The 12,439-nt window shown below is 35.7% G+C and overlaps 1 protein-coding gene across 10 annotated transcripts in view; it reads left to right on the forward strand.

Annotated features, from left to right (window-relative positions):
• mettl8 (methyltransferase 8, methylcytidine) overlaps nucleotides 1-12,439 on the forward strand; it is a 120,930-nt gene that overhangs the window by 54,847 nt on the left and 53,644 nt on the right. For all 10 annotated transcript variants that reach the window (XR_011356766.1, XR_011356767.1, XM_069935593.1 and 7 more), the window contains exon 7: nucleotides 1,951-2,093. Coding sequence is in view for 8 of the 10 variants with exons in the window: in XM_069935593.1 (XP_069791694.1) it covers nucleotides 1,951-2,093 (143 nt within the window). In the remaining 2 variants the exon portion in view is untranslated. The remainder of the gene's footprint in view (nucleotides 1-1,950; nucleotides 2,094-12,439) is intronic.

Genomic DNA, 12,439 nt, shown 5'->3' on the forward strand with positions numbered 1-12,439 from the left:
ATCTTGTTTAGTAGTTTCATGTGCAACACTTTTAGCAAGTAAACATTATCCACTGTAATCCTGGAGGAACTCAGCAGGTCTTGCAGTGTCCATGGGAGGTAAAAATATATAACCAATGTTTCGGCACTGAACCCTTTTGCAAGGTCTGAGCAAATTGCAGGCAGGTGCCTGAATAAAATGAAAGGGAGAGGAGGAAAGAAAGAGCAGGGAGATGAGCACAGACCAATGGCAAAGGGCGATAATTGGACATGGATAGGAGGATAGTAGAGGAAAAGCGAGAATTACTCAGGGAAGAGAGATAGTTTTGAGAATCAGTCAGAGGAAAAGGAAAAGAGAGAAAGGCAGAGGGATAGGGGACAGGGAGAGATGGTGGGGAACAGCTAATGGAAAGTGGAGAAATCAATGCCATCTGGTTGAAGGATGCCCAGATGAAATATGAGGTGTTCTCCACTTTGCGGGTGACCTTTTCTTCATACCCACCAACTCCCACAGCTACCTCAACTACACCTCTTCACATCCAATCCCCTGTAAGGATTCCATTTCTTTCTCTCAATTCTTCATTCTCCATCGCATCTGCTCCCAGGACGAGGTCTTCCATGTGATATCATCTATCACCCTCAATTTGGCCAACACCTGCATATCCTCCAATTCCTGCATATCTTCCCTAGCCCCCTGTGCCACCACACGCATCAAGGACAGGTATGTCATCCTTCACCATTTCTGCCACCTACAGTGTGATCTCACCACTAGACACATCTTCCCATTTCCTTCCCTCTCTGCTGTCCTCAGGAATCACTCCCTCCGTGACTCCCTTATCCAGACTCCCTTCTCACAACCACACCTTTGACAACCACCCGTGTGATGGCAGGAATTGCTACACTTGCATCCACGCTTCCTCACTCACCACCATTCTGGGCCCCAGACAATCCTTCCAAGAGGAGCAAAACTTCACGGGACTCTGCAGAGGTCATCTACTGCATCCACTGCTCCTGTTGTGGTCTACATCAGAGAGTCTGGACAAAGACTGGGAGATTGCTTCATTGAGCACCTTTGTTCTGTCTACTGCAATAGGAGGGAACTCTTAGTGGCAGCCCATTTCAATTCCCCATCCCATTCCGATGCTAACATGTGTGTCCATGGTCTCATACACTGCCAGACTGAGACCACCTGCAAATTGGAGGAAGAAATATTCTATCTGGGCACCCTCCAACCAGATGACATTAACATCGACTTCTCTGGTTTCTATTAGCACTCCCCATCTCTCCCTGTCCCCTATCCCTATGTATCTTTTCCTCTAGCTCTGTGTCTCTCTTTCTCTTTCCCTCTATCTCCTTCACAGAGCCACCAACTTCCCCGATCAATTCTCAACTTTCCTGCCTTCCTATCCATGTCCAATTATTGCCTTTTTTTTTTATTCTGGAGACTTCAAAAATCTCTCATGTGTTCTCCTTCCCTTTAGCTTTATCCATTCTTTAAAATCTGTTGAATCCACCCCACCACTATTTAGTTTAAAGTGTAGCCACACCCTGAGTTTATGTCATTTGTCACAACCTTGGTCCAAACACGGTTCAGTTCCCTCCTTCCCCAATACTGGCACCAAATGTGCCACAAATTCAAACCCATTTCTCCCACATCATTTTTCTCTTATTTTAATATAAACTGTTAAACATATTTGATTTGCTCTCGGATATCTACATTTATAATATTGATCAACGTTCATGATAACGCTAAATTTTTAAAATTAAATAAATGTTGAATTTAAAAAGTGAAGGTGCAAAAAAAGATCATTTGGATTTTTGTAACATGCAAAAGCTATCATTTGTTTCTTTTAATTGGCATGCCTATCTTTTACAAATGAATTACAGCTTTTATTAAGAACAAAAATTATATTTTACTAATTTAGTTGTAATAGTTATGCTCTTTATGTATCTTTTTCTCCATCCCCTGTAGTCTCACCCTTTGTACAATGCATCTCAATGTTATGCCTTTGTTCATGATCTGTGTGATGAAGCAAACTCTACCTACCCATTTCCAGAAGGATGCATTGATGTCATTCTCCTTGTATTTGTGCTTTCTTCTATTCATCCAGAGAGGTATGTATAGAGATGGGTAAGAGAAATACTTCAAATTACTTATTAATTGAGTTGATTTCATTTCACAACTGTGGAGTAGGATCCAATATGCAGCATCACATATAGATGCTGTTAACATTTCAGAACAAACGTTACTTTAACAAAGTAGATGCATTGGAGTAGATATTCAAAAATAATTTTCATTTATTGTACATTTTTCATTTGATTGCTAACTGGTGCAGGATGCACAAAGACATCTTTAAATATTTTTCCAGTGTGTGAAAAGGTATTAATTGCAGCCCGTAATATCGGTTGATCTGTGACAGCAATGAAATACCCATAACAATTATGCAACTTGGACAAAAGTCAGAATCTGCACACAGCTTTGGGGTTGGAAAAGATTTTTGTAAATTTAAATTAAACTATAAATCATCATATATTATTCAATAAGTAAATCACAAAATTCTGCTGACACCGTGGTTGAAGTAAAAAACACACAATGCTGGAGAAGCTCAGCAGATCAAGCAGTGTCCTTTATGTAGCAATGGTAAAGATACATTATATTTTGCTATCTTAGCTGTAATAGTTATGCTTTTTATGCATCTTTTCCCTCATCCCCCTGTAGTCTCACCCTTTGTACAATGCATCCCAATGCCTTTGTTCATGATCTGTGTGATGAAGCAAACTCTATCTACCCATTTCTAGAAGGATGCATTGATTTGTGCTTTCCTCCTTGTATTTGTGCTTTCTTCTTACATATATTAATCAATAGTTTCTTAAATTGAGTGATATTATTATGCTTCACTATCTATAGATTCTATTTTTAATTTCTTTTCCATAAATATACATTGAAGAACTCTCCAATATTAAATATACATATATTAAACTCTTTCTTGACAAGAAAAACAAAACATTTATGCTTATCATCAAAAATTCTATATGGGGAAGTCACCTGCATTTATTATTATCCTTGTTTATTATTGTATTTATGATTATAATTGGGCCCCTATATGGTCCAAATATGGCTGCCATATTGTAATAATTATGCCATATTTGTTCATTAAATTGCAGGTAATTTTTTCCATAGATATGCAACTATTCATTTCAGCATTCCATCGTACTATATGTAGAGGGGAGTTGGATTTCCAAGTAAATGCAACACATTTCTTAGCCAAGGCTATTTTAACAAATAAAATTTGGAATTTAGTTAATTTATTGCTTACTTCAATATAATTGCCCAGAAGGCCGCCCCTATTATTCTTGTTAATATTTCATTAATATCCTGCCAGAAAGGTCCCACCTTCACATATGGCCATTTAGCATGTAAAAACATTCCTATTTCTGTCCCACATCTAAAACACATTTCCAAAATTTCAGATTTTGATTTATGCATCTTCTATGGTGTGAGGTATAATTGGTGAAGAAAATTATATTGTACTAATCCATATCTCACATTTATAATTGACGTCATGCTATCCAAACACCAATTAGAACAACATCCTTCCAATATTGCAACACCTAGATCCAACTCCCATCTCTCCCTCGATCTCTGTAAACCTGGATTCGCACTTTCAACCTAGTTATATAGATTCTTGAGGAACTCTGCAGCTCATACAATATATATTCTGTTGTAAAAGTGCAGAATTTATCCTCTTGCATTACCAAAGAGTAAATGCGTGAAAATATTAAATAGTGGTACAGGTACCAATATGATAAAAGCGGTAACATTCACAAAGATCAATTAAAGGAGCTAGGAAATAGATTTTAAAGTAAATGTTATCTGTGACATTAGATTTATACAGCATTTACCTTCAGGATTTGATTATGGTAAATATTAAGATGCCGTAAGTTTCCAAATTATTCAATTTTTTTTTCTATCACATTGCATCCTTAAAGCAGGTTTGCATTTTTCATTTAAAGATTGCTTTTATTTGCTCACAGTAGAACAATCAGTAATATTGGTGGCAAAAAGCAAGCAGAAAAAAGATTTAAGGAAGAGGTTTTTGCACACCACAGTATCTCCTGCTTCAAGTAAAAAGCCTTTGTCATCCCTAGGAACTGTTTGAGTTACAAATGTGTATCCGCAACAAAATTAGTCTTGCCATTCCTGTTAGGTTTCTCAGTTAATTCACAAAAAATTACTAGTTCCTTATTTTTAACCATTGTTACAAGATCAAACCAGCAACCACAAAGAAGGCATATCACACAGGGGTAAAGATAAACAATTACTTTATTAACAAAAAATTCACCTTCAAACTTTAATTCAAAATCCCCCCTTTTATAACAATGCCCACTGGTTGCTATGCGAATTTCTATAACAGTGTAAAACTAATAAATTCCCCAGCCTAAATATAACATATGTAATTAAAGTCTAAGTTATATTTCTAACCAGCCCACAGAAAAACTTAGACACAAAACACACAAGACTCACAAAACTTCGATCTCAGCTGAAGCAAAGATCATCAACAAAATTCAGTTTGTTTGGAAAAATGAAGCCAAAAGATCTTTGAGAGAGAGAGAGAGAGCCCAAAATTCAAAGTTGTCTTCTTGTGTTGCTTGCAGAGAGAGGAACAACTGGCTTGGTCCGGATCCTTCTGGCTGCCTTCGGAATGTTCATCCTTTTTGAAATCCCAACATTCTAAACTGCCTCCCAGACAATGACTCATACTCTGGGCCTTCTTCCATTCCATAGCACCACCCAATAGTGGTTTATCGTCCATGTCCAGAAAATGTTCTCATTTTCTGCACATGCTCAGTCTGTCTCCCACTCTCTCAGCTTGGCTCTCTAAGGCAAACTATCACCTTTTAACATAAAACCACACAACACACAGGCCAATACACAACACAGAACTCTGTAACACCATTTAAAAAGCAAAAAAATAGTTATGACAATTCAGTAATAATTTTTTAAATCTGATTACAATATGGTTCGTAATGTGAATAATAATGTAGTTATTTTGCTTTAACAATAAAGTCTTACTCAATCTCACAAATTTTTGGTGACCCTCATTTATCGATTCTTGTAAATTGGATACATTATACATGTATTAATGATCATATTTTTAAAAGTATTATCATGTGGAATATAGCAGATCTTTACAAGTAAACAAAATTATATTAAAATAATATGGATTTGGAAATAGAACAGTAAGAATAATGAATAGTAAAAACTGTAATGTATTCTTAAACACCCAAAAAAAATTTTGAACAAACAACAATCTTTAACTTGATTCTTAAAATGTGAATTCTATAAAGTTAGATCTCTATTATATTTGTTTAACTATACACTAAACCACAATTTTATTGATGTGATGTAGATAAGGCAAGCCTGGCTTGTCTGTTATATTCATCTCAAAGCAAATCTGTGTTGTTAATCACCACCTGAAGTCATTCTTAATGTTTCTCCACATGGTGCTTTTTTGCTGTTGGTGGCACTGTCTTTGCTTGCCCTTTTTTTGATGTCTCTCCAAAAAAATAAAGGATGGTTAGAGCAGTCAAGAAGTTGTCTATTCAGTTATGGGATGGGCAGTCATGTTCAAGTTTGTTATTCAAGTTTACAATTGTAAAGTATATGTGGATTAAAATGGCGTTCTTCAGTCCTTGGTGTAAAAACATACAAACCCATATATAGGCATAGCACACATATTAACAAGCAATTTATATACAGTACATATAAATAAATCAATCAATCAATCAATAAATGGATATTGTTAATAATATTAGGCTCTTGGAGGGATTGTATGAGCAGTTCATCAGTTATTTAGCCCTCTCCCTGCCAGTGGAAAGAAGATGTTTCTCAGCCTGCTGGTTCTGACTGACTCCTCTATCTCTTTCCCTACGGGAGTGGCTGGAAGATGCTATGTGCAGGATGGTAGGGATCCTTAACATTTTTGCAAGTCCTCTTCAGCCAAAGATCCTGGTAGATCACATGGATGGGAGAAGGAGACCCCAATGATCCTCTCTGCCGCACTTATGGTACTGTGGGTTGACCTCCAGTTCACTGCTCTACAGCAACTGTACCACACTGTGATGCAGCCAGCCAGGACACTCTCGATAGAGTTCCTATAGAAAGTCAACAGGACACTGGCCAGTAGCCCTGCCTGCCTGTCTTTTTTAGGAAGTGCAGTCACTGTTGTGCCTTCCTAACAAGTGAGGAGATGCTGTGTGTCCAGGATAGGTCACCACCCAGGTAGACTCTAAGGAACTTAGTGCTTTCTACTCTCTCCACCCCAGAGTTATTGAGGTGTAGTGGAGTGTGATTGTGTCTAGTGCTCCTGAAATCCACAATTTTTAAAAATCTTTTATTTAAAACTTTCCCAACCATGCAAATATATACTTTACATAAGCAAAATTACAATGATTACATAATGGCTTAACCCTCCTCTTACTCTCCCCTCCCTCCCTCTTATACCCCCCACTAAAAAAAAATAACAATAATAGAAATATATAGTTATATGAAAAAACTGAAAAGAAAAAGATAATATTATTCTGGATTGCGCAAAGGATTGTCTCATATATTGGGATCTTACAGTATTTATATAGCCATTTTTAGGGAAGAAGATTATTATAGGTCTTAAGAGACTGGAAATAAATTTTTACATTTTTATCCCTAAACTTTGCATATACGGCTACAAATTTGTAAAATAAATAGAGTATTTATTTCTTAAATTGTATGTGAATTTCTCCAAAGGTATACAACTTTGAATTTCCATGTTCTATCTTTCTATATCTAAATGTGCATCTGATTTCCAGTTCACTGCAATACACTTTCTTCCCACTTCTAACACTGTTTTAATAAATTTCACTTGGTAAAATTATCATTTTAATTTGGGTCTTGTTCCTTCTATGTTCCCCAATAAAAATAAATCTAGTTTTATTTAATTTGTTCTAAAAACTTTCCTAAATCCACCCAGAAGGTTCTAACTTTAGAATATGAGCAAGTAGAATGTAAAATAAGTTCTTATTTCTTCACCACATCAAAAAACTTTATCTGATAAATCTGATTTCATTTTATCCAATTTTTGCAGCATTAAATATCATAGATGTAAATAATTATATTGAACTAAACTATACCTAGCATTTATAATATTTGTCATACAATCTTGACAGAGATCTGCCCATCTTTCCTCATCAATTGTAATATTTAAATCAACCTCCATTTTTGTTTAGATTTGTGAACTCCCAGTTTAATAGTACCTGCTTGTAGTAAAAAGGTACTTCGCAGAAATAAATTTCTTAGTATAACTTCTCCCAATAAGAGTTTCCAGCACACTACAAGCCGGTAAGTACATTGTTAAATCTAATTTTTCCCACAAATATCCTCTCAATTGAAGATGGAAAATTGCCTGTTCGACTTACCCATGCCCGCTATTAATTGTGCATGTTCATTGAACATGTAAAAAATATTCTTGTATAGTGCACACACACATATAACGCGAGGGGTGAGGGGGTGCCTGTTTTGTAATGTATATGTTATATGCTTAAAATTATGGTAAATAGTAAAGGTTGAGAGGAACTTAGGCAGAATGCAGGCAAATGGTTGGCAAGGACAAGTTAGGCTGAAGAGTTGTTTCTGCTGTAAAACTCTGTGACTCCAGAAATTATTTGCAGGCTTTGGAGAGTGTACCAAAGAGATGTAACAGGATACTGCTGAAGAAGTTGGACAAACGTGTGATGTTTTCACTGACCTATCAGAGGTTGAGGGAAAGCCTAATAGAAGTTTATAAAGATTATGCTTCCTGAACTCTTTTTGGTGTATTTTATGGATTTTGGGCTGCTGATCATGAAAATCACCCTAAAATATCCTATCACATAACTTTTAAAAAAAAATAACCTATTTTTGTGATTTCCCATCATATTTTAAGTTTACGAGTATATTGCCCACAAAACAAGTTGTTTTGGTCATTCCAAGCATGCCTGGACATTCACTCAGTACAGGTACTAGGCAAATGTTGTGTTAGGTCTGGGCATGCTTAGTCAAGATAGATGCAATCACACTATAAAAGCAGCTCACATAGAGTATACTGATGTTGTGGATTACATTGATATAGATTGAAAGCATGTTGATTCACTGCGAGTATCATAGTAAGTATACTTGAACTATAGCATTTATTGTCTACAAGAAGATTCAGTACAGCAGAAATGTCTCATCAATGTTGCAACAGCTGTGATATATTCTGATACATTTGTGGTGAGTATACACTTAAGGATCAAAGACGCAGCATGACTGCACATTAAGAAAGCCTATGAGCTCCATTTTGGTTGTAAAATTGGTGACCAAGACAAACCCTGGGCTCCTCACATTTGTTGTGCAACCTGTGTAGACAACCTGAGACCTTGTGTCAGCATCATACTCCAACTTCCTATGTGATACAGCAAATCTGAAATTATTTGTGTGTTGACCTTGAAGTTGTCTATCATAATCCCCAATTTTTTTTTCAGGAAGCAAACCTTTTGAAAAAATGTGTTGTCCAATGTGACATGAGGCATCGATAAACTGGAGGAAAAGGAAAGAATATTGACACATATTAAGAAAATAGACACCAACCTGGCCTTACTTCAAGAAACACACTTAATTGAAAAAGAACACCAAAAATTAAAGAGAGATTGGGTTGGTCAGGTCATAACATCCTCATTTAACTCAAGACCAAGAGGAGTGATGATTTTCATGAAGAAAGATCTTCCAGTTACGATAAGATGTGGTTACAGACCCTGCAGCTAGGAATGTAACAGTACACTGTCAGATATATTTGGAATTCTGGACCCTGATGAATTTGTATGCCCAAAATATTGATGATGAGAGATTTATAAATGAAACTTTCTTTAAATTGGTTGATGCAAATGAAAACATAATAGTGAGAGGGGACTTTAATTTCTGTCTGGATCTAGTTTTAGATCAACAAAGGCCGGCTAAAGCCACCATGGTATTAATGAGAGAACTGAATTTAATGGATGCTTGGAGATCTCATCCATGGAAAAGGGACGACTCCTTTTATTCAAGCAGACATGATTCCTATTCTAGGATAGGAATTGGTATCGGCCCAATTGCAGGATAGAATCATGGAAGCTAGACTCCTATCTGATCACTTACCTCTGGTATTATCAATTATAATGCCAGATAAACAAAAGACGGTGAACAGATGGTGCCTTAACTCATAGCTGTTGAAAAGACCGGAGTTTTGTGACTTTATAAGGAGACATATAGAAATGTTCTGTGAGACTAACTGTAATTATATTACCAACATTTATTATATTGGATGCATTAAAAGCATATCTATGAGGTCAAATAATATATTTTTCAAGGATTAAAAAGGAACATAAGAGGGAGGTGGAAGAATTGGAAAAGGAGATACGTTATTTGGATCTTCCGCAAAGGGGCTCTGAAGAGAAATGAAGAACACTTATTAATAAAAAGCTCCGTACAATACATTGTAAATGTATAAAACAGAAAGAGCAATAAAAGAATGAAACAAAAGTACAATGAACTGGAGGAGGAAAAGCCCATAAGATCCTCTCCTGGCAGTTGAAAGCAGAACATGTCTCAAGAACAATTAATGCAATAGAAACAGAAGTAGACTGGATATCTTACAAACCACAGGAAATTAATGAGGCTTCCAAGCAATTTTACACAAAATTATATCAATCGGAATCTCAGGGAAATGTTAATAATATAGAAGAATTCCAGTCACAATTGGTACTACCAAATTTAGAAGACCAGGAGAAACTCAATGCTCCATTGACTCAAGCAGAGGTAAGGGAAGCATCAGGTCACTACAGGTTAACAAGTCTCCAGGTGAGGATGGGTTTCCCCGTGAATTTTATAAAAAATGTAAAGATCTTTTGATGTCTCTTTTTATGGAGGTGTTAAACAAGGCAGTTGAGACACATACTCTCCCAGAATCTTTTTCAACAGCAATAATGACAATAATTCAAAAGGAAATGACCCATTGAAACCAATTTTATTATTGAATTCGGATTATGAAATAGTTGCCTTTGCCTTGCCAAATAGATTGGCAAAATTTTTACCAAAAACAGGTTTTGTACAGAAAAGACAGTCTACTAATAATGTAAGCAGGCTGATTACTGATTTGAGTATGCCTGTGGTCCTGGATGTGGAAAAAGCATTTAATTGATTAAAATGGGACTTTTTATTTAAAGTACTGGAAAGGGCATTATATAATAAACTGAAAGCCAAAGTTGTGACTAATGGACAAGTTTCTCCAGCATTCCCATTAACTAGATGTAGCAGGGAAGGATGCCCATTATCTGCACCTCTCTTTATTTTGGCTGTAGAGCCATTAGCGGAAGCAATTTGGCGAGATCTAAACATTAAGGAATTCAGGGTTAACCAGGAGGAATGCAAGATTAATTTATTTACAGATGATGTATTAATATATCTTACAGAACTGGTAACTTAATTTCAAAAACTCTTCACAGCTGGAAGATTATGCAAAAGTTTTGGGATATAAAATAAATTGGGATAAAAGTGAAACTATGCCACTTATAGTGATTATAGTCATCGTCAAAGGAATACTCAATTTAAATGGCCTAAAAATGGGATAAAATATTTAGGGATCAGAACAGATAATAATTTACAGAATTTATATGTTAAACTATCTTCCTTGCTTAAAAAGGTTGAATAGGACTTCAATAACATTGGTTGGAAGAATTAATTACGTAAAACTAAATGTGTTTCCACAAGTGCAATATTTCTTCCTGACACTACCTATGCCATTACCTCAGAGGTTCTTCCAGGACTTAAATAACTACATTAGGTCATTTCTTTGGAAAGGTAAGATGGCCAAAATATCAATGGAGAAATTAACTTGGAAATACCAAATGGGATGTTTACAACTCCCAAATTTTAAAAAAATATATTATTTGAGGGAGGAGACAAGTCTTCATGGATGAAAATTGAATTCCACAAGGTGGGAGAAAAGATAGCAGAAGATTTTATATATAAATGAGGCTCAAAATTAATTTGGATGAAAAGGAAGCACCCTGTTAAAACATATAATTAGTATCTGGTGTAAAGTAAATAATCAAATTGGGACTAAGGCAGGGATATCTCCAAAAGTGCCCCTTTAACAATGGATAATAAGATTTTGGATACCATGTCCTGGTAGGGGATCAGGCATATTGAAGATTGTTATGAGCGAGGGAAACTTATGTCATTTGAATAATTAAAATCAAGATATAATATTCTCAATAACACAATCTTCTCTTTCCATTTAATAGCTTATTTAAGGGACAAATTGAGCTCAACAATGATACTACCAAAGTGCACTGAAGTGGAGTCCATGATGCAAAAGGGAAATACAAGGACATTTACTTTAGCAATGTACAACTTACTTCAAACGGGAACCCTCAAACAGGGGGCTACATAAATCTAGGCAAAGATGGAAATAAGACTTGAATATTAATATTGGTGAAAAAATCTGATCCAACTTTTTTCTGGGCCGTATGTATAATATGGTAAATGCAAGATATAGATTAGTGCAGTATAATTTCTTGCATCAACTGTATTTCATTGCATAAACTAAATTCTAATACTTCAGATAAAAGCTTTAAATGTGGCAAAGAGACAGAAACCTTTTTACATTCAACCAAGTCATGTTCCAAGGTGAAATCCTTTTAAGTAGATCTAGGAAATTCACTAGAACAAATTATTAGAAAGCGATTTCCACAAAGCCCAGACCTTTTTCTATTGGGGAATATTGTAGGTGTAAGACCTGTCCAATTATCAAACAGAGTTTGTCAAGATCACATTGGCAGTGGCCAGGAAATGTATAGCGGTTACCTAGAAATCTGATTCCCGCCTGGTTATACACCGTTGGAATGCAGAAATGCATAGTTATGATCCCCTTGAGAAAATTGCCTATAACTTAACAAAAAAGTATAGTTCATTTTTGAAAATATGGCAACCATATTTACAAAATGTAGGTGTGAACCTCTAGTGATGCCCCTCCTCACCCTTAAACCTTGTGTCAGCACCCTTAAGATCTAGGTAAGCCATGGAAATTTGACCCTCTGGAGTGGTTGGCGGACACTGACAAATTCCTCTCTACTTATCTTTCTTTTTTTCATGTCTTTTGCATTTTCCTTCTTTACTTATCTTGGGATTCTTTCTTTGTTTATCTTTGCTTCTTTTTCATTTCTTTGGGAAGAAGGGGGTGGGGGTGTTGAAGAGTCACCATGTATCATAGATTACGAATTTTAAATTGTATACCAAATATTTTTATTTTTTGTTAATGCATGTATGGCTTTAAAAAATGAAAATATATTTTTTTTAAAAATAGGCATAAATAGGGTGGATGGTCAGAATCTTTTTCCCAGTGTGAAAATGTCAAATTCTAGAGGAAATACAC

Source organism: Narcine bancroftii, chromosome 4 (genome assembly GCF_036971445.1).
Source record: "Narcine bancroftii isolate sNarBan1 chromosome 4, sNarBan1.hap1, whole genome shotgun sequence".
Classification (NCBI taxonomy): domain Eukaryota; kingdom Metazoa; phylum Chordata; class Chondrichthyes; order Torpediniformes; family Narcinidae; genus Narcine; species Narcine bancroftii.